The 27,311-nt window shown below is 38.5% G+C and overlaps 1 protein-coding gene and 1 pseudogene across 3 annotated transcripts in view; one reads left to right on the top strand and one right to left on the bottom strand.

Annotated features, from left to right (window-relative positions):
* Positions 1 to 27,311, top strand: part of EFR3A (EFR3 homolog A) — an 83,981-nt gene that overhangs the window by 27,032 nt on the left and 29,638 nt on the right. For all 3 annotated transcript variants that reach the window (XM_040979273.1, XM_040979275.1, XM_040979276.1), the window contains 8 exons: positions 3,317 to 3,444; positions 4,174 to 4,324; positions 10,168 to 10,289; positions 13,000 to 13,149; positions 14,842 to 14,979; positions 19,443 to 19,521; positions 24,204 to 24,339; positions 26,952 to 27,119. In XM_040979273.1, the coding sequence (XP_040835207.1) occupies positions 3,317 to 3,444; positions 4,174 to 4,324; positions 10,168 to 10,289; positions 13,000 to 13,149; positions 14,842 to 14,979; positions 19,443 to 19,521; positions 24,204 to 24,339; positions 26,952 to 27,119 (1,072 nt within the window). The remainder of the gene's footprint in view (positions 1 to 3,316; positions 3,445 to 4,173; positions 4,325 to 10,167; positions 10,290 to 12,999; positions 13,150 to 14,841; positions 14,980 to 19,442; positions 19,522 to 24,203; positions 24,340 to 26,951; positions 27,120 to 27,311) is intronic.
* On the bottom strand, positions 9,470 to 10,028 carry LOC121155856 (annotated as a pseudogene).

The raw sequence follows: 27,311 nt of genomic DNA, 5'->3' as shown, positions 1-27,311 counted from the left end.
GACACAGGAAGACAAGAGATACATTTAGATACCCCTAGCAGATTGGTTCATACAGCCAAATTTTAGTGAATAGTGGCCAGTATTAGTAGCAGCCATGATTTCTAATTTAGATTTTTAATACAGACTGAGTATTCACAGCATTATTTCCTCAATGACATGATACATGGTTACTGAAGGCAAAATGGAAGCCAAATTGTAGAGGAATGTAAATGACAAGGCATCTGCTGTGACCACTGTTACTTGTAGGCGTGGTAGGAACTTTGAGCTGACCCTGGGAATGAGGGCAGATCAGTTGGAGAATGATTACAGAATTTGTTTTTGCCAGAAGTTTAGGTAAGATTTGTCAAGGAAGAATGTAAAATAAGATTCATAAAAAAAACTTTCAAATGTGTATGGACCTTTGTACGTATGAGTCATGTATTTGGCATATTTCTTTTTTTTTTTTTTACTTTATTAAAAACTTGTGTATTCAGGATAGGTCCGAAAGTGGATACGTTAATCTGGGAGTTACATTCCGTCACCCAGTCCTTTGATAAGCAGTGTGGGGGGGCAGAGCAGCAACCAGTCCTTTGGTAAGCAGTGTGGGGGGGCAGAGCAGCAGCCAGTCCTTTGGTAAGCAGTGTGGGGAGGCAGAGCAGCAGGTAACTTTTGTGATTGTTGCTTGTGTCATCTGGGATAGTTTCTTGGGTTTTTCATTGTGTAATGAAAGTGATTTTCTGATGTTTTCAGAACCAAGTAAGTAATACAATTCTTTCCCTGTTACTTTCCCAGTATTTGTCACAGTATCTGTCACATCTTTGGTGCCTCACTGCCAATTGTTTAAAGAATGAAAGTACCAAATACCAAACAGTATAATATATACAGGAGTACATGCTGTGAACCTGAACATAGCAGTAGGAAAATCTCATCCAGTCTTGGGAAGTTGATTGGAAGGGTGAAATAAAGTCTTTGGAGGAAGCTGAGACCAGAAAGACGAATCAGTGTCATCCAGGTGAACTAGAAAAGGATTCTTAGGCAAAGAAGTTGATGATTGAAAGACATGATGCACAAAGCAGTCACAGACGGGCTCACTTTACGTCCTAGGAGTGCAGATACAGGATGATGAAAAACAGCTTAGCTGAAGAGGGGCGAGGGTGGGCTGCAAAGCACCTGGGACAGCTGTAGGTGACAGGAACTTTGGCCGTTTTTTGTTTTTTTGTTTTTTTTTTTTTTTGTAGTGGTGTTTCATAGCTATTTACAGTGATCACACTTCAATTACACACATGAAGTGGTTGTGGTTTATTGTGCCTACAATATGTTGTCTATTAAACAAAGTAGATGAAGCCCTATCATATTGAAATGTTGATCTGAAAGAACTGCTAGAATGGGAAAGTCAGAGAACCAGGAGGAGAGAGCTATTACTGGAGCCAGATCGTAGGACTGGGAAGTTCGTGGGTAGGTGACAGGCAGTCTGATTCTTCTAGACAAGGAAGAGGAGGCTTCCGCGCTGTGCCTAGGGCATAGTTTCTCGTATTGTCTGGCATTTTGGGTCCAGGTGATATTTTGTGGGAGGCTGTCCTTGTGTCCTTGTCCTTCCTTGCCTAAACCCAGCACCCTGTTCTCTTCCCTGATAATCCAGGATGTGTGCATTACTGCCTGGGGAGTAAAATATGCTGGTGGAAACTGGCCAACGGGGTACTGAGAATACAGGGGATGTGCTCCTGGTTAGTTTCTGCTCGTGTGGCATCAGTTTTTCTTGGAGAGAAAGGTTAAAAAAAAATTTGCTGTCAGTGAGGAGAGATGGCCAGGTGACCAGTTTGAAGAAAACCGAGAAGTTCTAGAAAATGAGAGTGACTCCACTGCGAAAGCACATACTAGCCAGAGAATGGTGAGGGGCCAGTGAAAGGCAAAAATCACGGATTTATACAATTTTGAGTTGTAGGTTTGCTGTGTGAGTTACTTTTTTGTCTCCATTCTTGTTTCTAACCAACATTTAGTTCCGTGGACTCTGTGGCCAAGCAGTTCAAGAGTGCTGGTTGATTCATGATTAAGGGTGCGGAGCTCTGTGCATGAGCTCAGCTGTGCATCATGTTTCAGAGGGTGGAAACACACGACAGTTCGGAATTTTGTATCATACTCATTTTTAATATATCAAGTGACATAGATTTATACAATTCCAAATGTTTTCTCATTTGTTAATTATAACAGAAATCTTTAATAATATCAGAAAGTTCTGAATGATTAAAACTCAGCTTGTTCAGCTCGGTGCAGTAACCTAGAGGCTAAAATCCTCATCTTGCACATGCCAGGATCCCATATGGGCACCAGTTCTAATCCCGGTGGCCCCGCTTCCCATCTAGCTCCCTGCTTGTGTCCTGGGAAAGCAGTTGAGGCTGGCCCAAAGCCTTGGGACCCTGCACCCACATGAGAGACCTGGAATAAGCTCCCGGCTCTTGGCTTTGAATGGGCTCTACTCACGCTGTTGCAACCACTTGGATGGTGAATCAGTGGATCAAAGATACTCCTCTCTGTATATCTGACTTTCCAATAAAAATAAATAAATCTTTTTTTTTTAAGATTTTATTTTTATTATTTTTTTCATTGGAAAGGCGGATATACAGAGAGGAGAGACAGAGAGGAAGATCTTCCGTCCAATGATTCACTCCCCAAGTGAGCGCAACGGGCCGATACTATGCCAGTCCGAAGCCAGGAGCCTCTTCCGGGTCTCCCACGCGGGTGCAGGTTCCCAAAGCTTTGGGCCGTCTTTGACTGCTTTCCCAGGCCACAGGCAGGGAGCTGGAAGGGAAGCAGGGCTGCCGGGATTAGAACCGGCGCCCATATGGGATCCCGGGCGTGCAAGGCGAGGACCTTTAACCACTTGCGCCACCGCGCCGGGCCCAATAAATAAATCTTTTAAAAAAATAGCATCACCACTGTTAATTTGTAAAGAAGTAAAATAGGATTATTAATAAAATATCTAACCATTTTTTAAATTTTAATTTAAAAAATTTAGTTGAACTCATTTCTCTAAAATATATCTCAATTCCTGTATAATAATAGTTCATTGAGCTATTTCTTTGTAAATAAAAATATTAGAATATCCAATTCACTGTTTATTAAAATATGCTTTGCCTAGTGGGACATTTACATTTTGAAAGGTTCCAGAATAGAGAATATTAGAACCAAGGAGGTTATATTCAAAATGTTTTAGTATAAATATGGATAAATTCCCAGAGGGACTGTGAAGAGAGTAGTACTTAAAGTCCAAATGAAAAAATAAATAAGCATTAAAATTTAGGTAGCCTTGTAACATTTCTGTGGCTGTTATTATTTTTAGGATGGCCTTGTTAAAGCTGACATGGAGAAGCTGACGTTTTATGCAGTATCTGCCCCAGAGAAGCTGGATCGAATTGGTGCTTACCTGGCGGAAAGACTGAGCAGGGATGTTGTCCGACACCGCTCTGGGTGAGGACAGTGATTGTTGCTAATGTAGCATCTTCAGAAAATTCTCCCTGGATTAAATTATACTGTAAATTATTATGTCAGCTAGTCAGGCAGAGATAGTATTTGGAAGAACAGAATATTGTGCTTTTGAAATTTGGATGATAGTTTTTTCCCATCAATTTATCAATATGAGATCCTACAGTGTGTAATTGTACCAGTGATAAATGTGTTCCCTGCACCCCAACATTGTTTAGTAAAATTTAGAGCATTTTACTGTGTCATGACTCAGAGTTTAAAGTTAACTATGAAGGAAAGTTATCTGAAAACTAAATTTTAATTTTTAATACAAGACTGATCTGATGAAAGTACGACTTGTGAGACATTTCCATATAAAAGGTGAATCATCATACTGTTTTATTCATATTTCCAAATATTAGTAGATTATGTGGGAGATTCAGGAATGTTGCTTTAATGATTATTTTGAGTCATAAACAGCTTTGTATGGGTAAAACTGGAAAATTAAATGATCAAGTTTATGAAGAAAAGTACACACAGGAGGTAAAAAGTTGAAGCAGCTATGAAACAGTTGTTTTAAAACTAAAGTGGGTACTATAGGCTTTTGATGCTTCAACATGAGGATTATTTTCTAATTAAGATCATTCATGGTGTGCTTAAATTTGGGTTACAATGAAAAGCATTTAGAATTAAAGACAATTGTACATGCATTGCTGTTGTTTCCTTTACCCTTAGATATGTTTTAATTGCTATGGAGGCATTGGACCAGCTTCTCATGGCTTGCCATTCTCAAAGCATCAAGCCATTTGTGGAAAGCTTTCTTCATATGGTGGCAAAACTGCTGGAATCGGGAGAACCAAAGCTGCAAGTTCTTGGAACAAATTCTGTGAGTAAGCTATTTATTCTTTAAAAATTTTTCAGTTAAATTAGCATATATTGAGTTAATTTCATCTTAAGGTGTCTTTACCTAGTAGAAGCAGATTCTCTTGCCAGGGTGATTTGAGCATCCAGTGTAAAGGAAAGTGGTTAGAACACTGTGTCTCTAGTTTTTTCTTTTGCTCCTTGTCATATTTGCTAAACATAATGGAATATCTGCCTATATATGATTCTGTAATTATATTTATGTTCTCTGGACAGCTATTACAATGATAACTTTGTATCTCCCCTCTGTTTTATATGTAGAATTGTAGGTACAACTCAGGTACCGTAAAGCTCATCTTTGCAAGTACAGAGTATGGTGTTTTTTACTATATTCACAGACTTGTGTATTGATCACCTCCCCCACTCTCTTTGTGTCTGGAATTAGGCTAACTTAACTTTCTGTCTCTGTGGATTTGCATGTTCTTGACATTTCAGGTTAATGGTGTCAGCCGTTATGTAATCTTTTGTGTCAGAATTCTTTCAAATAGCCTAATGTTTTTAATGTCATTCTTGTTATGGCGTGTATCAGTATGGTTGATAGTCCATTGTATGGATACAGTACATTTTACAGTACATTTTTTTAAAAAAAGATTTATATATTTTTATGGGGAAAGACAGATGTGATTTATGGAGAGAAGGAAAGACGGAAAGATCTTCCATCCGCTGGGATATCCTCCATATATCTGCAATGGCTGGAGCTGAACCAGTCTGAAGCCAGGAGCTGTAAGCTTCTTCTGGGTCTCCAATGCAGGGTCAGGGTCCCAAATTTGGGTCATCCTCTACTATTTTCCAAGACCATAAGCAGGGAGCTGGAAGAGAAGTAGCTGGAACAGGAACTGGCACCCATATGGAATGCTGGTGCTTGCAAGGCGAGGATTTAGCCAGTCGAGCCATTGCACTAGGCCCATGGATACATTACATTTTTATTTTTGCACTCATAGTCTTGGATTTAGAATTGCTTCTCCTTGTCAGCCAATTTGAATATTGTTTTTATGAATATTTATTTATAAATTTATATACAAATGAGTACAGTCTTAGTGGTGTGTCTGCTATGTCTTATGGTAAATCTGTTTTCCAAATGACTGCATCATCTTACAGTCCCACCAACAATACAGGTGTTTCAATTTCTGCATATCCTTCAGTTCCTTTGTTCATGTTTGAGTTGTTAAGTTGTAAAATATATGTTCTGTCATTTTCTTTTACATTCTTTGCTGTGCTATAAGTTACTAAAATTTTTAATTTTGGTGAAGTTCAGTTTAATTTTTTTTTTTTTTTTTTGGTCCTTTTAGCCTTGGGTTTAAGTGATTGCTGAGTCCAAGTTCCCAAGGATTTACTCTGGGGTTTCTGCTTGAAGTTTTATAACTTAAATTTATTCCTCATTCTTTGGTAATTTTGTATGCGATGTGAGTTAGAGGTTCAAATTCTTCCACATTTTGCTTACAGATACTCAATAGTCATGTAACAGCTCATGAATAGACTGTTTTTACCCATTTTGACTTATAACCCTTTGGAAAATCAATTGATCATGACTGTAAGGATTGATATCTTCATTCCTCCTTAGACTTCTTATGAACTATTTCTGCTTGCCATATTCATTTCTTCTATCCTGAGCCATAGTTTATTAAACATGTCTGAGGTTAAGGAAAGCATACATACCTGAAGAGGAAAAGAAAAACATAGGTGTGATTTAATTTCAGTTTTTCCATTCCAACTTCCTCTCTGACGAAGCATTAAGACATTCCTACTATATGAATACTGTATATTCCCTTTCAGATTCTTGTCAGTACTTGGCAGAATCGGGTATCATCTGCTGTTGTTGATGAGTAATTGTGTTCTGGTATAGGGAGAGGAAGTATAGTAATGACTTCCACTGTGGATTAGAGTCTGATAGCCCTGATTTGAATTATGCCTGCATTTACTTTCTAGCTATTTATCTTGGGCAAGGTATTTAACTTCTCCTTGTCTCAGTTTGTCATCTGTGAAATGAACAAGAAAATAGCACCAATCTTAAATGATTGTTGTGTGGCACAGAGTATATATGACACTCTTAGAAGAGAGTGAGGCACTGTTCAGTAGTCTTGTAGGATGATAGGGGCAATGTCCTTCATCCTTTGGATCACTCCAGAAATGACCAGATCTGTCCAGGATCTCAGAACTCCACAAGGGTCTTCCACATAGGTAGAAGGGGCCCGACTATGTAGTCCATCAGCAGCTGCTTTTCCAGATGCATTAATAGGAAGCTGAGTTGGAAGTGAAATTTCTGGGATTTGAACTGGTGCTACATTGCAGGCTACACATTTCCTGAGTGGCTTCTTAAACTGCTGCACAAAAATGCCCACTCAATAATTGCTGTTCTTAATTTTGTTCTTTAAATATTACTGACGGTTGTCCACAGATACCTATCTGTGAAGCCACTGTTTCTATCCTAAACAGTGATTCTCACCCAGGGATCTTCTCCCTCACCCACCTTCCTAGATATCTGACTAAGTCTGCAGATATTATATTGTTGTAATGGAACAGCCATACTCAACCTTCCAGTAGCCCCAATACCTCGGATGGGGAACAGCTACCCAGTATGGACCCAGGGTCCTGATGTGGTGCTCCTGAGAGTTCTGCCCAAGTGTTTTCGATAGTTCTGGAATGCTTTCGATCTCACCTATCAAAGAAGGAAGGAACCCTTCCAGTGTTCACTGGCTGACAGAGTTGACCTTAGAGTCTCCGTTCACCCCACTTTTTGCTGTCATCCTTTGGCCAAGGTAGATGTCCAATTTGCTGTGTTCCTTCTGCCATGGCACTAAATGTTCTCTGCAGGCTCCAATGGACTGCCATCTCTTCCATGTGTATCTGGGCCTGCTGTCCACTGCTCTGTCTCCTCCACTTAGGAGGCCAAGCCCTCACAGATGGGCCCAATGACTCAGGCCAGACGACCTGGGCCCTGCCAGACTCCCCAGCCCCTAGGTCTCATGGACCTGGTACCCACTATGCAGATGGGACTAAGGACCCCATCCTCCAGGACTCACGGATATGGCACTCACCATGCCTGACCCGCTACCCCCAGAACTCACAGCCCCTGTCCCCACCATATTTAGATTTGGATGGCTTGCCTTACCTCGGAACCCACCAGTGGGTGTTTCACCTGGATCTGTCCAGCCTATTCCCATTCCAGTTCCTGCTGGTGGGTGCTGCAGCCTAGCCCAGTCCAGCAGCTAGGGCCCAGCCCCTGCCCTATTGTCCACCTATTGGTGTTGCAGCCCAATCTGGCCTGTCCTACACCCCATCCTGTTGCTCAGATTTGCCAAGGGATATTATGAACTGGCCTAGCCAGGCCTGCTCACAGACCTGACCCACATGTATGCTGGTGCGTACTGTAACCTGGCATGGTCTGTGCTACTCCTTGTCTTGGTTCTTACACTTACCTGCTGGACTGTGTCCTGACAAAGGAGTTTGTGTATAAGTTTTTGTGTAGTTTTTTCATATAATTTGAGCGTATTTCTGTATCATTCAGTGTTTATTTTTATGAAAAGAATAAATATATGCCTGAATATTTTCTGAAACTACTCATGTCTGGTAGATAGGTTGAAAATCTTGAAAGTTGGAAACTGGGGCTGGTGTTGTGTTGTAGCGGTAGAGTGGCTGCCTATGACACTGGCATCCCATATAAGCAAGAGCTTGTGTTTGCTTTAACAGTCTAGCAAAAGCTGTGGAAGATGGCTCAAGTGTTTGGGTTCCTACCAACCGACATCAAAGACTCAGATGAAGCTCTTGGCTTTGGGCTGCCCAGTCTTGGCTGTTGTGAGAAAATCGGACTGAATCAGCTTGTAGAGGATCTCTCTGTCTCTGCCTCTCTTTCTTAAACTCTGAATTTGAAATAAGTACATCTTTTAAAAAAGTAAATTATTATTAAACTTCTTGGCTGTGATGCCAGCTTATCCATTCCCTGTGGTTTTGGAAAAATAACTTAATCGTGGAATTTCAGTCTGCATAAGTTGAAAATGTTGTAACAATTAGGTTGGAACTCTTGTGAAAATGCCCAATACAGTGTATGGTATCAAACACGCGGTGGGCAGCAATTGAATCTGACTCAGGTGTAGTAAGTGTTTGATAGAGTTTGTGGTCCTTTTTAGATAATACAAGTTTTATGAAATTATAAAAGGCAGCCTAGTACTAGCCAAGTATAAAATTCTTTTGGCATCCCACTTTTATGTACTCAGTCTGTGTTTAACCCAGTTTGGTTTCTAACAGTTAGCAGCTTTCATTGTTTTTGTATTCTGGTTAAATAGTTATTTTGGATTGGTCTTTTACACCTGTCCACTTATATCTTCGCAGATACATATTGAATTTGCAGGTAAACAGTGTGTTGCCTTAGGCGGTTTAGTATACAGAAGTCCTAAGTCACTTAATGAACAGGAAAACTAATGTGAAAATAGAGTGTATTTGAGGAACCTTAAGAGCGGGGGATCCGATATATGTGAGGATGTTTAATCCTAAACATAATGAAACTCTTTTTGTTACAGAGAACATAGGATCTGTGTTACCATTTCAGTGTTTATCTTGCTGACAGTTTGCCAAGGTTTCCTTTAGTTTGTGCACCCTTTCTTTGTCTCCTCTTTTTTTGTGTAATTTCAATCACTCATGTGTTTTCTAAGAGCTGCCAAGGAAGATTGCTACCAACAGTTAAATAATATTTCCTAGAGGTACAGCCTGGCAACGTTTGCATCCAGGAAATAGAAAAGAGCTTCCGAGTCACACCCCTTCCTTGGGAGTGAACTCGCTTCTCAAAAGGAACAGAATTCTCAAGTTACATCCAGTGTTCTAGGTGTTATGTCTTTATATTATAGAAGTTCATTGTATGAAAGTCCTGTTTTATGTATGAGACAAAATGCTACTAGAGTAAGTTTATTTTAAAAAAATGTAAAGTTTATTTTCATCTACTTGGAAAATATGGTGGGGAAAGAGCTTTGAATTTGTTGCTTATTTCATTTGTTTTTTATTTGGGTGTGCTTCATAAACTGTCACTTACTAGGATTCTTGGTGCTGTTTTTCCCATAAATACATAGCGTTGCAGGAGGTGACAGAGCACAGGGGGTCTTAGATCCACAGCAGCAAGGTCTTACTTCTTACAGTCACTCTTGTCGAAGTCTTGCTTGGCAGAGAAGCCCAGGGTGGGGCTGACCTTCTTGTCGAGCATCCTCTTGCTCTGCATGGCCATCCATTCTTTGTCAAAGGTGCAAGGGATGGTGCCAGACAAGAAGTGCTTTTCCTAGGTGAGAATGAGGTCAGTGAAGAATAGGGCCATGCCACAACTGTCTACTACTTGTTGGCCCCTGTTTATCTCAGCAAAGCTGTCATTGAACTGAATGAGATATCAGTACATGTTCTCATTACTGCTGAGGCTGCTTCAGGAGGCCTTCTCCTGTCTGTCACAGGCCTTCTGGCCGGCAGACAGCTGCTTCTCCTGGGCCACACTGGACAAGGGGTAGTCACAAGTATCAGGATAGTTGGGAAAGCAGAGTTGTCACTCTTCACAGCACTTGCCTGTGCGTACACACACACACACACACACACACACACACACACACACACACACACACACACACACACACACACACACACACACAGGTAGAACTTGCTCACTTGTCAGTTAGGCTCAATACCCTGGTGACCAGCATTCTGCCACCACCCGCCCTGCCTACCATGACCATCCTCTCGATATCATTTCTTAATAATAAATAAGTGGAAGTTAATGTTTCTGTTTCAACTTACAGAAAAGTTCTTTATATTACTCATGTTGATATTTTTGTCTTTCAGTTTGTGAAATTTGCGAATATTGAAGAAGACACACCATCTTATCACAGGCGTTATGACTTTTTTGTGTCTCGATTCAGTGCCATGTGTCATTCCTGTCATGGTGATCCAGAAATACGAACAGAGTATGTATTCTTTTATTTTATGATGTGTAGTAAATGGTAGAGCACTTTGCTGATTAATAGCATGTTCAGGTATTCTGTAGTGATGATGAAAATGAAAGAATAGTTGGCTGACATGTGACCTTTTGTTTCTGTTGAAAGTCATAATGGCCAGTTGAAACAGCATAATACTGTTAATAGAAATTCAGATTTTTAGCAGAAAAAGTCACTTCATATTCCTCCTGTTCATCTCCAGTTCTCTCATCCTTTCATCTGCTCCATCACTGACTCTAGTGCTGTCGTATGGGTCCGTGCTGTTTCTTGCACTCAGGGCATTAGATGCATATAGCAGTTCCCCTGGAACCCAACTTGGCTTGTTACATCATCTTACCCTGAGACTCCTCACCACCGCTGGTGAAGCATCAGTCTCCCCATCCATTATCTTCTTAGCATATCTTTGTCTCTTGCTCCCTTTGTCTCTGGAATATGAATTTCAAGAGAGTGAGGATTTTGCTATTTTAAAGATCTATTTTATTTTATTTGAAATTCAGAGTTAGAGAGAAGCTATGGGAAAGACAGAGAGAGAGAGAGAGATCTTCTGTTTGCTGGTTCAAGGCTGCAAAGGCTAGGATTGGGCCAACGGGAACCAGGAGCCAGGAGCTTCTTGCAGGTCTCCTGTGGGTCACAGGGATCCCAGCACTTGGGCCAACTTTGACTTCTTTCCCATACCATTAGCTGGAAGCTGGGTTTCTTCTCCGTGTATCATGGTAAAACCAAAAACCAAATGCTTATCTGCAGACACATTCTAAAGGTACATGTCTATGTAGAAATAAAAAGTTTCAGTCATAATGGCCTTAGTAAATATTTGAAATGGTTTGAGCATGACTTTTAACATAAAAAAGAAAAAAAGTTCACATAAAATAAGAGGGTTATTGTGGCCAGTTGATAACCAACACTTGTCATATTCTGTAGTTTTATTTTTAAATTAAATATGGGAATGTGCACAAATCTAACTTTGGATGGATTATGCAAGCTGTATATATGTCTTATGCAAATAAACAATTACAATAGCTTTTTAAAAATTTTAATATGTGGAAGGCAAGCTAGAGATGATTTGATACTTGTTTCCAGATAGATTTTTTTTCCCATGATGCAGTTAGTATTAAATATTTTCCTCAACATAATGTAGGTTATACTGTCATTCTCTATAATGATGTGACACCTTAGATGTGAGATAATGTAATTACCTGGTAGGAAAAAAATCAACATATTCCAGTTAAAACCCTTTTTTTCCCCATCTTCCTCAAGGGCATTTAAAAAAAAATATTTTGTAAAATGTGCTGACTTCTCAGTGTAAAATATACTCTCTTCACACTATTAATATTAAATTAATATTAAATTGTTAACAGCGGAGGAAATTGAGCAACGAAAATGGCATTTTTCTTCATACATTTTAAATTTGGCTTTTGAAATACAGGAAATGCAGTGTAGTAGCATTTCTTTAGTATTATAAAGATTAAGAAACATTTCTTAAATTTTTGCTAAGTTGACTTTCACATGTGAACCAGCATGTTTTTAACATATCTTTATCACCTCTTCTCTGCTTGCTGCCCTGAATGTTTGTGCCATGTCCCGGGGGTGTGGAAAGCTCTGCCATCCGCTTGCCCATATCTGCCCTTTTTTAAGCTGCTTATGGAAGACAGTGCTAAGTCAGCTAAATAAATCTTAAATTGGTGTGTCTTTCAAGTAGCAAAAAGAAAAAGGTGTATTGGGGGTCGGATAAATTAGCAGTTTTTTCTGGCTAGAAGGTTGAAGTTTTGAGACAAATGGTCCAAATTAGGTGTGCTACAGACTGTTCTTCTTCATTTGTACAACCTGCTTTTATTAGGTTTGTTCTGAGCCTGTTGATGTTTGTGAGGAATTTGGGAGCTATGAATTGAAGTGGGAGGATTGGCAGCATTCTCTTATTATATTAACTAATTGAAGGTACTATTCTTTTAAAGAAAAAGATTTACTTATTTTTATTGGAAAGTGAGATATACGGAGAGATGAAGAGACAGAGAGGAAGATCTTCCATGTGCAGGTTTACTTCCCAAGTGGCCGTTCTGAAGGTGGCATTTCTGATCCGAAGCCAGGAGCCAGGGGCTTCTCCAGGTCTGCCATGTAGGTGCAGGGTCCCCAGACCTTGGGCCATCTTCCACTGCTTTCCCAGGTCCTTGGCAGGAAGCTAGGTGGGAAGTGGAGTACTTGGGACTCAAATTGGCACCCATGTAGGATGCTGACACTACAGGTGAAGAATAATCTTTCTACACTACCATACCAGCACCCAGAATACATATTGTATGAAAAAATATTTAAACTTAATTATACATATTTATTGATGTAGTGTGAAAATTTCATACGTATATACAATTTGTCTTGATCATGTAAATCATGTTATTTACATCTTAGTATATTTTATTTTTATTACTGCTTAGTTGTACATATTTATGTGTTCTAATGATTTCAATAGATGTATGCAATAACTTGTTATTTTAAGAGAATGGTATTCAATGTCTAGAATATATATCTGCATCTAGATTTTTGAAATTTTATTTCTTAGATTATCAAGTGTTATTTTAAGGTATTTTGTTAGCAATATTTACTTAGCATTCATATTCTTAGTTTCTAAATAACCGTACTCAAATTTTCATCATCCTTTTTTTTCTTTTTTTTTTGTCTTCTTGATTTGTAGAATTCGAATTGCTGGAATCAGGGGTATTCAAGGTGTGGTTCGCAAAACAGTTAATGATGAACTTCGAGCCACCATCTGGGAACCTCAGCATATGGATAAGATTGTTCCATCCCTGTTGTTTAATATGCAAAAGATAGAAGAAGTTGAAAGGTATGAAAACAGTGCTATGGTTGAGGTGGTTATTACACATGTGGTTGCTCAGTAAATTTTGACTTTTTTGAGGTTAAAGGAGTAGCTTGTAAAGTTTGAGTGAAAATGTGTAGCTTTCTGGAAGTATTTCGCGTAGTGATCGCAGTGTGCCTGGTGAATCACAGATTATTGCTTGTGCATATAGGCCTTTATCTCTTAATGTAATTTTTGTTTATTATTGAGTGTCTGAATTGCTATTTTGGTTACTACTACTTAAAGTTGCAGGTATGAGAAATAAAAATTATAGCTGGACTTCTGTTCCTCTTTTAGAAAACCAGCAAGCTTTTACATAAGGAACTAGAGTGCATCAAAATAATAATTGCTATACTTTTCTTTTTTCCACAAAAAGTTAGACACAATCTGTTTCAGATCCATTCAGGAATGCAGTATTGTTTTGGGATATATATGGATTTTTTTTCTTTCACACACATCTCAATTTAATTGTACTTAGACTTATTATATTCCACTTTTTCAGTTGCCAAAAGCATACTTTTGTTCTGCATTTCTGTTGCTACACACATAAAGCTTGAAATGTAAGATTCTCCAGTTTGATCTGTTATCCCGACTTTCCTGTGTCAGTGCTATGGAAATGAGATGTAATAGATAATGCTGTGGTAGGTTTTACGTATTCATGAAATGTGTGCAAATTGCAGAATAAATACATGCTTAACTCCTTAGATATGAGTATTTCCATCTTTGAAAAGTCTTTTCTAAAGTGTGTGACCTATACATTTTAGCACCTTCTTTGTGTTTGTTATTCTTGATACTGTTGTTGAGGCTAAAGTTTCCCCATCTAAAATACCTGTAATTTAAAAGGTTACTAAATACTTGTAAATGCATTTCCCACGATTATGGGTATTGAAGTCCTGGGTTAGCATAACTAAGAAATAAAAAAAAGGCATGGTTAGTGGCTGAATTTTGTATTTTCTTGTGTATATTCCCAAATGCCACAGATACACCTTTTTTTAATACTGCACATGGATACTTTAGTATAAAATAATGTTTCAAGATGTAGACAAAACAAATACTCTGTCCGGAGGGCATCTACATGTACATAAATGTTGTAACTTAGGATATAATTTGATTTTATTTTCAATTGATATGTAGCAATATACATATTTTGGGGGAATTATTACATTTTCATACACGAATCAGGGTGTTTAGTATATATTTGACTTCATTTACTTCTCATTTCTTAATGGTAACAACATTTTAAATTCTTCCTTGTAGCATGCAGTGCAGTGTGTCATTCATCATAGTCACTCTACTGTTAAATAACGTAGATTTTAGTAGCAGACTGTATCATAAGTTGTAACTTCATTTTATTTTTTCCCACTCAAACTTACATGGGGGCACCTGAATATATTCTTGCTAGGCTTTTACTGTAAGATAAAGAAATTGTGTGAGAGTAAACAAATTAAAAATATTCAGAGTTTTACATAATGTGAGAGAAATTCTGTTTGGAAACATGTTAGAAAGCTAAACTGTGTTCTCCTTTGAAAGGTGGCATGATTTTTAAATTTGTGATTTTAGAACTTAGCTTTAAAAATAAAATGTAATCTAAAAAATTTGAAAAGTAAATCCTGTTCTGTTTAAGTTAAGTAATATTAGAATTTTTGCTCTGGTTTATCATTATTTCTTTGTCTCTTTCAGTCGCCTGGGCCCTCCTTCTTCTCCTTCTGCAGCCGACAAAGAAGAGAATCCTGCTGTGCTTGCTGAGAGCTGTTTCAGGGAGCTGTTGGCGCGAGCGACCTTTGGGAATATGAATAATGCTGTTAGGCCAGTTTTTGCGTAAGTTGTCAGTGTTTTCCTGGTTACCTGTCACCTTGCTAGTAAATTCTGCACTAACTCACACAGCACACATGCTTCTCCACTAAGCAGGGCGAAGGGTGTCTTGTGCTGCACTGCGGTCGGGCCCTCTTGTGCCCACACTTCTAGCCCTTGGCTTTCTTGGTACTTTTCCCTGAATGTTTGAGATCACATTACATCTTTGATCCAGAGACTTACAGCAAAAATGTGAAACTTCCCGTCGGTACCTAAATATTCTTCAGACAGTCACCTTGTAGGTCTCTGCGAGTTTTTATGTTGGTAATTCAGTCATCCATGAATAGATCTACTGTATCCATCTGTGTCATTTTTGCCTTTGCAGTCTGTCTTTGCTGGTAGTCATCTTGTCCTGGTCCACTTTGACTATAGTAATGGCTTTGTGACATCTACACAGTATTCTGAATATAGCATCCAAAATTCTTTATTTAAGGCAGATAACTTAAAAGAATTTGTAAATAAGAAAATTAAATACCAAAACCAAGAAATTATTAGTTTTTTGTTTGTTTGTTTTACTCCAAAAAAATCTTCGATCCCCACTATCATAATTACCACTAAAAAAAGATGCTAAGACTTTGTGGGTTTATCAAAATGTTGTAAATAAATAACCAGAATTATACCATATTCTGGCTCGGGCTCAACATCTGTTTTCACCTTCCTGTTAATACACAATTCCAGGAATCCTGAACTTCTGATTTTGGCATGCCAAGCTCCAGCTACCACAGGCATTTGGGGAGCGAGTCAGCAGAAGGGAGATCTCTTCCTACATCTCTCTCATGCCTTCACTTCCCCATTCTCACCTTCAGGCTCTGTCTCTCTTTCTTTATGCTTTTGAGATAAAATAAATAATTTAAAATATTTTTAAAGATTTGTTTTTATTGGAAAGGCAAAGTTAAGAGAGAGAAGGAGAGACCAACAGGTGTTCCATCTACTTCAGATGTCTCCAGAGCTGGGACAGTCCAAAACTGGGAGCTAGAAGTTTCTTCCAGGTCTCCCATGTACATACATGGACCCATAGACTTGGGCCATTCTTTACTGCTTCCCCAGGTCATTTTTAGGGATCTGGATTAGAACTGGAGCAGCTAGGGTACAAACCAGTACCCTCAGGGTGCTGGTGCCACAAGCGAAGTGTTAGTCAGCTATGCCTTGGCACCTGCCCCTAACTTTAAAAAAAATTAATATACTAAGGACAGAGTGACTTCTTAAAATGTTTCTGAGTATAGATTGAATAAAGAATTCCAGTTTTTATTTTAATACTGTTGTTAATCAGAAGTAATCTTAGAAGAATTTAATAAGTGGTGAACTTGAGGCAGGTGTTTACCTTAACAGTCACAATATTGGTCAAGATATATCTGCATCCCACATTAACGGGTTTAGATTTGATACCCAGCCCCAGCTCTTTATTTCAACTTCCTACTAATACAGACCCTGGGAGGTAGTGATAGTGACTCAGGGCATTCCTGCCAGGTGGATTTGGAAAGCACTCTTGGCTTCGCTGCAGCCAACTCTAGCCATTGAGCACTTAAGAATGGACTATGGATAGGAGTTCTGGTCTCTCAGAGGAGTAAAGATTTTAAAAATCTAGAGGGCTAGTAAGAAGTTACCCATTAACTATATACCTGAATTAACTGTCTTGAAGTGGGCTGTGGTCCTCACGATATACAATTTAAGAAATTAATATTTGCTGCCCAGAATTGTGCCACGGAGAGGTAAGCCACTACCTGTTACATTGACATCCTGTACCAGGAATCCCCGCTGCTCCACTTCCTGTCCGGCAAGCAGAGGATGGCCCAAGTACTTGGCCCCTACCATCCATGTTGGAGAATTGAAAAGAATTCATGACTCCTGGCGTCTACCTGTCCCAAGCCTTAACCCTTGATGTTATTTGGGGAGTGACCAGCAGATGGTAGATCCGTTCTTCTCTATGGCATTTTAACTTTCAAATGAATAAATCTCTTTCAGATAATTTGAATTCTGATCATATGTTAAAAACTAATATATAATTGTATATTAACTTTTATTACCTAATTAGTGGTAATTCTTTCTGATAATGTTTTGGAGGTAATATGTGCTTTAGTGATAAAAATGGTAAATGAATGACCTTCATAGTAATTATTCTATGAAAATTAGAAGAAAAGGCCAAAAAGCATTCTTGCAATTTTCAGTTTAAAAAAAAATGTGTATATAACTTTAGAATTCAGAGGTGATGTATTTTGAGCTACATGAGATGTGTTTATCAAAAACTCTTCTGGAAAATTTATTTGCAAGAACAATTTAGTGGTGAACTATTCATCAACTGACAACTGGGTAAAAGAATTGTGTATTTACCTAGTGAAATACTACTTAACCATGAAAAAGAATATATTTTGCAAAAAAATGAGTGGAATTAGAGGCCATTATGATTAGTGAAATAAGCCTGTCCTGAAAAGAAAAATATCTTGTATTTTCTCTGATTTGGTTACTAATATACAGAGTATAAAAAATGCATATGAGCAAAATTGACTTTTTGAGATTTGTTATTTGCAGCCTTTACACTCGAGGAACAGTGCTTTTTTTCCTACTTTGAGTTGTTGAATTATTTATTTAGTGGGGATTCAAGCATGTGGTTGTAAAGAAATTGGAAGTATATCACTGTAACAAAATAAAACAAAGCCAAGAAAGAGGAGGGAGGGAGAATATGGTGAGAAGTGTCTTTTTTTCTTAATTATATATGCGTATGATATATATGTATATATACATGAAATATAAAAAATGTATAACTACAAAAATTAAATGATAAAAAGGAGGAGGAGTCAAAGGAGGGAAGGAAGTATGTTTATGGTATTAGAATTGTATCTGTAGTAGACATGAAGTCTATTACACTATTACATGTATATTAATAAAAGTTAGAAAACATAAAATTTCAGTTGTTAATCTAGTTAAACAATTGATTCTGTAGATTTGTTCCCCCTGTAAGTCAGCCCTGAACATAAGACACTGATACTGTTGGCTGTGTTGTTGGATAAAGTTAAGGAGTTACTGTGGAAAATCAGAAAAGGTTTAGGCTACCCTACAGAAATCTTACAAGTTTCATACTTAAATCTGTATGGAAGAATTGCCCTTTTTGGAGAGTTACCCTATTGAAGAAATAAAGCTTTTCTCTGTTTTTTGCCTTTCTCTCTGTCACTCTGGCTTTCAAATGAATAATTAAGTCTGAAAAAAAAAAGAAGAAATCAAGCAAGCAAAGCAAGTGGAGGTGGGACAGTGACATGTTTGTGCATTGGGTAGTAAGTCCAGTTGCTGCACTTTTCATTCATTTGCTCATGTGCCTGGGAAAGCAGTGAATGATGGGCTGGCTGGGCCCTCACCGTGGTATCTGTTTGCAGAGTGAAGCCGCAGCATCTGAAGTAGAGCAGATGTTAGACCTGTCTCATGAGGCGCCAGGGTCCTGGCAGCAGCTTAAACCACCCTGCCACCACACTGACTCCCAGAAGATTGTTTAAAAATCCTTTTCCAAATAATTGGCCTTTGAGTTTAAGTCTACAGTTCTCTCTATTACTCTGTTTTTGGGAACAACACTGTTGTTTGTATAATATCTTTAGATACCAAAAAATGTAGTGTATGCTCCCTGTTGATAAAGTTATCATTATCAAAGTTTATATTGAAGCAGTTATCTTCTGCACTAACTGAAGTAGTGTTTGAAGTATAACTGCTTCAGTGTCAAAATGAAGGATTTTTTTGTAGGTAGAATTCCCAGAGCAGGATTATCCCATCCGCCACTTTTGTGCAGTCGTTCGGTATCTGCAAATGGAAAACTTCCAGTGTTTGCATCCTGGAGTACTGAGTGTTTGGAGATTCTGGAAAGGTTTCTGTTTTTTACAAATCCCCAGAGCCAAAATCAAAACAGGAAGCTTCAGCATTCCAATTCTAGATGTTTTTGTTTGTTTGGTTTTGCTTGGTTTTCCCTCCGTTTCTGTAAACTTATTATTTGTTTTACAATTCAATAATTTTTAGCATTTTGCTACATATTCGCCCTAATCTATTGAGTGTCAAGATTTAGGGATCCTGCACTGTTGCTAGAATTACTGACCTGATGGCCTTCCTTTCCCGCCTCGCTCCTCAGCTTCGTCTCCAGTCTCTGGTCTGTGCAGCCTTGACCCACCTGACGCTGGGACCTGGGGTGTCCACGGCCTGGCACCAGTGCACTCAGTTCTGCGCAGGCCTGCCTGCTGAGAAAGTCTGACTGAATTAATTTGTTAACATTTCATCTGGATGATTAGAAGTCGTGAATAGTGGGCTATTTGGCCTTTTTCCCCACGGTTTGGCAGCGGAGGGTAGTGTGTATCATATTGTTTTAACTGTTGCCTTCTCTCAGATATATTCTGAGTATTGAACTTTTCATATCAAAAGAAAGTACAATAAAACGAGAATCCTAATTTTTTTATTTACAGGCATTTAGATCATCACAAATTATGGGATCCCAATGAATTTGCAGTTCACTGCTTTAAAATTATCATGTATTCTATTCAGGTAAGGTTTGGTAGCTATGTAAATATTTGTGGTAATTTTATGTCTGTGTGATAGGCACTTCATCAGAGATATAGTAAACTGTAATATTAAAACATTTTCTTTGCATTGTCTCATCACTTCTAATATTTATAAAACTAAATAGTTTTAAAATGTTATTTTCTTGTGCATTTCTATGACTCATGGTTGTGTTACTAGTGCACTGGTACTGCATTTGAAATTGTAGCAGTGCGGAGCTAGTGATAGCAGGCAGTGTTTGTTGTGACCGGCTGCAGGGATGAGGAGTAGCAGGTGTACAGCTGTTCATGTGTGTAGTCTGCTGGCGAAACGCTTCGGGTAGGCGACTGATGGTTACGGTCTGCGCTTCACGGAAGAGTCACTTCAGGACTTTTTTTTTGCAGCTGTTAAAACATCCTCATCCATTGGAAGGAGATAGTCGTCAGAAGTAGCGAGGTATATTAGAGCTCATACCAGATTTGCACGTCAATGTGCTGTTTCACAGGCCTAGGGGAAATTGTTCAGCTTTTTTTTTCAAGAGTTCTGTTTTGCTCATCTCAGAAGAAAATTTTAATGTATGCCATAAATGTTTGGCTTATTTGTTAAAATAGACAGTACCAAATGTTACGTACTGGCTGTATCCCATGACATTGCCCATAATCTTAGTAGTTTATCTCATTTATTGTCCTTTGCTTATGAACTGGATTTGTCACAGTCCTTTTAGCAATCAGAAAATTGATTTCTTAAAAGGTTAAGTAACAACTCAAGAATATACAAGTAGAAAGTAAAGCCAAGATTCAAAATCTGATCATTTTATTTGCAATTCCTGTTCTGAAGTAACCATTAAGTTAAGATTAATATCAAATGCCTAACATAAAGTGAATTTTCAATAAGTGATAGTTGTATAAACCTAATTTGGTTGTGGGAGAGTAGTTTGCTGTGTTTGATTTTTTTACTTGCAAGTAGACCTGACTGATGTACACTTAATCTGGAGCTATTCTTTTTTTTTTAAAGATTTATTTTTATTATTTTTTTCATTGGAAAGGCGGATATACAGAGAGGAGAGACAGAGAGGAAGATCTTCCGTCCGATGATTCACTCCCCAAGTGAGCGCAACGGCCGATACTATGCCGATTCGAAGCCAGGAGCCTCCTCCGGGTCTCCCACGCGGGTGCAGGGTCCCAAAGTTTTGGGCCGTCCTCAACTGCCTTCCTGGGCCACAGGCAGGGAGCTGGAAGGGAAGTGGGGCTGCCGGGATAGAACCGACGCCCATATGGGATCCCGGGCGTGCAAGGCGAGGACCTTAACCACTGTGCCACCACGCCGGGCCCATCTGAAGCTATTCTTTTGGTCTTTTTAAAGTCTTGGGTTTCTCTGCTATTTACTTTATTATTCACATTTAGTAGCTCAATCAAATTGAGTTTTGCTGGGGCTGGCACCATGGTTCCCTACCTGTGGTTCCAGGTGAGCACCAGTTTGAGTGCCAACTGCTCCAGTTCCAATCCAGCTCCCTGCTAATGAGGTGGGAAAGCAGCAGAGATGGCCCAAGGCCGTGGGTTCCTACATCTGTGTGGGAAACCCAGAAGAAGCTTGTAGCTCTTCAGAGGTACCCAACTCTGACCATTGCAGCCACTTGGGAAGTAAGCCAGCCAACGCAATATCTGTGCCCTACTCCTCTCCCGCTGTGGCTTTGCTTTCCCCCCAAAATAAAAATAATACGCCAAAATATTTTTAAAGATTTATTTATTTTTATTGGAAAGTCATATACAAACAGGAGGAGAGACAGAAAGGAACACCTTCCGTCTGATGATTCACTCCCCAAGTGACCACAACGGCTGGTGCTCCTCTGATCCAAAGCTAGGACCCAGGAATTTCTTCCAGGTCTCCCACACGGGTGCAGGGTCCCAAAGCTTTGGCCGTTTTCTACTACTTTCCCAGGCCACAGGCAGGGAGCTGAATGGGAAGTGGAGTTGCCAGGATTAGAACCGATGACCATATGGGATTCCTGTGTGTTCAAGGCAAGGACTTTAGCCGCTAGGCCACCATGCCAGGCCCAAAGTAAATATTTTTAAAAAGAATTTTTTGAAGAAATTAAGTCAATTAAAGTAATAAATCATACTGTTATAAAAACATAGGAGTTAATTAATGTTGATTAAATGTTCATTAAATTACTGGTCTGCGCATTGCTTTAAAAATAGCTTTAATTTCAACATACATTTTAAAATTCCTCCATTTCATGCGTAATGGAAGTCTGTTCATCAAGTTAGCGTCCATCTGAACAGGGATTTCTGTATTTCTCTTTAATATGACTATGTTGCTGCAGTCAAATCAGATCGCAGACTTTTCTTTTGAGTTCCCATTTAATATCATTGCCACAGGTATTATTCTTAGGTAATTTTCAGTCTTTCTCAGAACAAACTATCCGTGTCTGGGGTTGATAGTACTAAGAATACATAAACCATTTCAACTGTGCTGGCATGGTTGGTGTGAAAGGCTTTTGTTAAAGCTTGTCTTCTGAGCCAGATTGACTCAGGAGATAAAAAAGGTTTGATTGAGAGCCGCTCCGGCACCAACTGCAGTCTCTTCCCAGGTCCTACGGAAGAGCGGTGCTGGACCTGTGTCTCTCACTCCTGCCTTTCTGGTGTGGGCATAAAATAATGCAGGTGTCCCCACCTCTCTAGACTGCAGGCAGCACAGATAAAGTACTTGGAGGAATGCCTGGTGTGTAGTGACCTCTGAACACACTGCTGCATGCCATCATCACCAGTCACAAGGTTGCAGTCATGTATTAGCTAGAATAATAGCGATGATAGCTAATATCTATTTAAACTTTTCATATGATTTGTGCCATTTTGGTACTTGACACCAGTTAGTTATTTGGTCACCAAAATAATCCTATTAAATAATTATTGCAGTTGTATAAATGTTATGAATGAGGGAAATAGAGATTAAGTCATTTGCTCCTAAGCTATGAGCTGTGATGGAGCCAGAATTTGAATGAGGGTAAATTTGGTTTTGGGGTTTACATATCTAACAAGTCCATTGCTAGGGTAATTTTACCCTAGAGATATATAAAATCTGTATAAATATGACTTAAACATAAAGGAACGCCTCTTTGCAGGATCATAACAAAGTCTGTTCTTTTTTTTTTTTGTGGATGTAATTTCTTTTTTAGTTGTTGCTTACTAAATGCAGTAAACATAGGCCTAATTATTTGTTTGAGGTAGCCCTCTATGCTTCAGTGACTTTATTTGCTCTCTAAAATGTAATGATTTAGACAGCAAATCAAAGGCTACCCAATAGCAAAGCAAGCAAAAATTAAATAAAGAAAAATAGGCAGTAAATCTAAACCAAATTTTCTCAAGAGAAGGCATAACAACAAATAGCCAAGAGTTAGATGAGAAAGGGCGTAGCCTGGGTCATCATCCAAGGTACACATCAAAACCACACTGTGAGCCTGCAGCAGCAGGATGGGCTGTGATCCAGAGGACAGCAGGTGACACCGTGAGCCTGCTGCAGCAGGATGGGCTGTGATCCAGAAGACAGCAGATGATACATGTTGATGAGGAGGTGGGGAAACGGGAATCCTCATACACATTGGGAATGTAAATTAATACAATATGAAGCTTCCCTGAAAACATGGGAAATAGCTCTGCCATGTACTGCACAATGCCATTCCTGGAAATGCAAAGGAAAGAAAAGCTAGCTGTTCTAGAGACTGTTGCATACCATGCTTATGGCATCACTATTCACAATAGCCAAGAAGGGACCAGTCAGTAACAAGTAGAATTTTTAAAAAGTGCTTGTACACCATGGAATATCACTCAGCCATAAAAATGATAAAAATCTTTATGTTTGCAACAAATTGGATGAAACTGGAAGTCATTATATTAAGTGAAATAAGCCAGACATAAAGTCAAAATATCATGGGCCCGGCACAGCAGCCCAGCAGCTAACGTCCTCGCCTTGAACGCTCCAGGATCCCATATGGGTGCTGGTTCTAATCCCAGCGGCCCCACTTGCCATCCAACTCCCTGCTTGTGGCCTGGGAAAGCAGTCGAGATCAGCCCAAAGCCATGGGACCCTGTACCCATGGTGGGAGACCTGGAAGAGGTTCCTGGCTTCAGATTGGCTCAGCTCCAGCTGTTGCAGCAATTAGTGTTGCCTTCAGGGAGTGAGTCAGCAGATGGAAGATCTTTATCTCTGTTCCTCTCTGACTTTCCAAAAACAATAAATAAATATTTAAAAAAACCCAAATATTACAGGATTTCACATACATTTATTGTAACATCAAGATGACCTCAGAAGTTAGAAAGCATTTTGATTGTTACCAAAGACAAAAAGAAAAATGGAAGGGGAGCATTTAGGAAAGTTTGATTAACATATAATAATATATAGTTATATAGAAATAAGTAGGGTGATTATAGGTAATATATTGTATATTTCTTTACTTAGAAAAAAAACGTACAGGATAAAATAAATATATTTAAAAGGCTGGCTGTAATCATGTGAAATTCAGACCTCAGAAGTGTGCAGCTTTTTGGGCCAGAAGTTCATTTTCTGATTGTGTGTGTGATATGTTCCTGCTTTTTGATACAATGCCTGAAATGATGATGAAAGTGCAGCTGTGATTCTGCCAGGATGCACGGCCTTGTTTCTGCAGCTTTGTGCCCTTTTGTTTCATTTAGGCTCAGTATTCTCATCATGTGATCCAGGAAATTCTAGGACACCTTGACGCTTGTAAAAAAGGTTCTCCACGGGTTCGAGCAGGAATCATTCAGGTTCTGTTAGAGGCTGTTGCCATTGCTGCTAAAGGCTCCATAGGTGAGTGTCAGTTGTAAAATGGTGCTACAATGATTCACCATTCTATTTCAAAGCATTATTAATATATAGTGAATGAATAAAAACAGTAAAACTGCTACATGTTTTAGAATGTCCTATAAGTCTATTAATTGTCTGAGTCCAAGTTATTATTTCAAGCTTTTGTTTCCATTGTCCAACAGGTCTTACTTTCCCTTCCTCCTTTCCTCTAATCCAGGTTTTGGGTATCAGTTATGTGAAAATAACAGATAAAAGAATGTGAAACGTTCTTGCTGTTTAACATCATCGCAGTTTCTATTTGTGTTTCCCTGATGGCTTGTGATCCTGCATGTTTTTTATGTATCAGTTGGCCATTTAAATTTCATCCTTTGGAAATTGCCTATTCTTGTCCTTTGCCCATTCTTAACCAGATTATTTGTTTTTTTGTTTAGTTTCCTGAGTGGTTTGTGGATCCTGAATATTGGCCTTTATAAGTTGCATACTCTACAAATAGTTTCTCCCGGTCTGTTGGTGGCCTCTCTATTACACTTCATTGAGTGTTTCCTTTGCATTACAGAAACTTCTTAGCTTGACGCAAGCCCATTACTCTCTATTTGCTTTTATTACTCATGCTTCTAGAATCCTTGATGTCTTGCTTTTTTCCTCCAGCAACTTGATACTGTCAGATCATAGATACAAATCCTTGATATATTTAGCATTGAGTTTAATGTAAGGTATAGGTACAGATCTTGCTTTGTGTGTTGGCACATGTAGATCCAATTTTCTCATTGCCATTTGTTGAAGAGACTGTCCTTCAGGGATTGATTTTTGCTTATTTGTCAAGGATGTGTTGGCTGTAACTGGATTAATTTCTTGAATTTGTATTTCATTGCATTGTTTGTAACTCTTTTTGTGCCAATATCAGGCTGTTTTGGTTATAACTGCCCCTTAGTGTACAAAACCTAGCACACAGTACCTTGTAATCTTGAAAATTAGTGTTGCCTTCAGGTTTGTTTTTGTTGTTTAGGATCGATCTAGCTATTCAGTGTCTCTTATATATCCCTGTGAATTTTGTCATTAGTTTTTCTAGATCTGAGAAGAATGTTGATATTTTGGTTGAGATTGCATCAGATATATACATTTTTGTTGATACTAATTCATCCAATCCACAAGCATGGAAGATTCTCACATTTTTTCCTGTCTTTTAGTTATGTAATGCTTTTTTCTTTTTCATTGTGATGTTCTTTCATCTGCTTGGTTGAATTTATTCCAAAATATTTTGATTTTTGTTGCTATTGTAAATGGGACTGATCTAACATGTTATTTTTCAGGCATGGTATTATTTATATGTGGATTTTTCTGTGTTAATTTCATATTCTGCAGTTTACCAAACTCAGCAGAATACTGGCTAATCAAATTCAAGAACACATAAGAAAGATTATTCAGCTGGACCAAGAGAGTTCCCAGGGATATGGGAATGATTCAATATATGCAAATTAATAAATGTAATTCATAAAGTAACAAATTGAAGAGTAAAATCCATATACTTGTCTCTGTAGATGCAAAGAAAACATCTGATAAAACACAGATCTTTTTCATGATAAAAATTTTAAGCAAATTGTGTGTAAATAAAGCATTCCTCTACACTATCAAGGTAATATATGACAAACACATTGCTGGCATCATATTGAATGGGGATAAATCAAAAGCATTTCCATTAAGATCCAAAATTAAAGTGGAAATAAAATAGCTAGTGAAACATTTTAACTTCTTTCATTGTCAAATAAGCATGTTACATGTGAGCTTCTTAATTTGTCTTGAAACTGACCTCATGTAGATGAATTAAGTTATTTACCTGCAACTATTTGATTATTAATGAAATTATACAATTTATTGATAAGCTGTTGGTTGCCTTTTTGATGGTGCATTTCTTGGTGAGTATGACAAGGAACACTGTTGCATTCCCTGAAGAGCTGTGGCTACTGGTGTGCTGGGTGTGTTAGGAGCTGAGTGCTCGGTTTATACTTCAGAGAAACACTTGAAACTGCACCTGTCCTAAGGAATCAGTAGTGGAGAGTAAGAGATAGAAATAAGATCTTCTGGATTAAATGTTGAGTGAGAGAGGCAGTTATTGGATCACCTTTGTAAAGTTTTGAACAGAAAGCAGCGAGCAGTTTCCGCGTAGTTCAGTCTGATAGTTTGACTAGATTCTGATCTGTCTCCTGAAGCAGCAACATCTTCCATCTCAAAGATATAGAATAAATCTGTAGATCAGTGAGCCTCTGTTATTCTGATTTTATTGGTTCTGATCTAACAGTCAAATTATTGTCTGAGTCCATATTATTTTGAGTAAAAAAGATTAGATAGATAGGAAGTTTGGGTAACCTTTTTATATAGTATTACCCATTTTGCTTGTGTTGTAGCAGAGGTAAAACCAGGGAGTTCTCATAAATTTCCTGTAGATGTTACTTGTTACGATGGAATGCATTGTTATTAGATATTTTCTCCTTTGTTTTTTCATCTTAACTGATGAGTTCATAAATTACTGTAGATTTCACTACTTGTAAAATAATCAGAAACTGATGAGAAACATGAGACTTGATTTTGATTCTGCTCACGGAAGTCATCCTTCACAGGGCCAACGGTGCTAGAAGTCTTCAATACTCTGTTGAAGCATCTGCGCCTCAGTGTTGAATTCGAAGCAAATGATTTACAGGGGGTATCTGTAAGTAGTGCCAACTTAAACACAAGCTCCAAAGACAATGATGAGAAGGTTGTGCAGAATGCTATCATCCAAACAATAGGTGAGTCCATTTCACATTCCAAAACTTGTGGAAATCATGATGAACAAAGCTGTCTCAAGGTGAGACATGATTGTTAGAATACAGTTACCAAGGGAGTCGTGCAGCTTAGGGCTAAGCTTTATGGTTGCAAAGTAAAGCTGCATGAGAATTGCACAAATACTGCAATACCCTTCCCCAGACATTTATTGAGAA

The sequence above is a fragment of the Ochotona curzoniae genome, unplaced genomic scaffold (genome assembly GCF_017591425.1).
Source record: "Ochotona curzoniae isolate NIBS_2020 unplaced genomic scaffold, NIBS_Ocur_1.0 contig_3190, whole genome shotgun sequence".
NCBI classification, from domain to species: domain Eukaryota; kingdom Metazoa; phylum Chordata; class Mammalia; order Lagomorpha; family Ochotonidae; genus Ochotona; species Ochotona curzoniae.
Note: the sequence above shows the minus strand (reverse complement) of the source record. Positions and strands in the feature narration are given on the sequence as shown.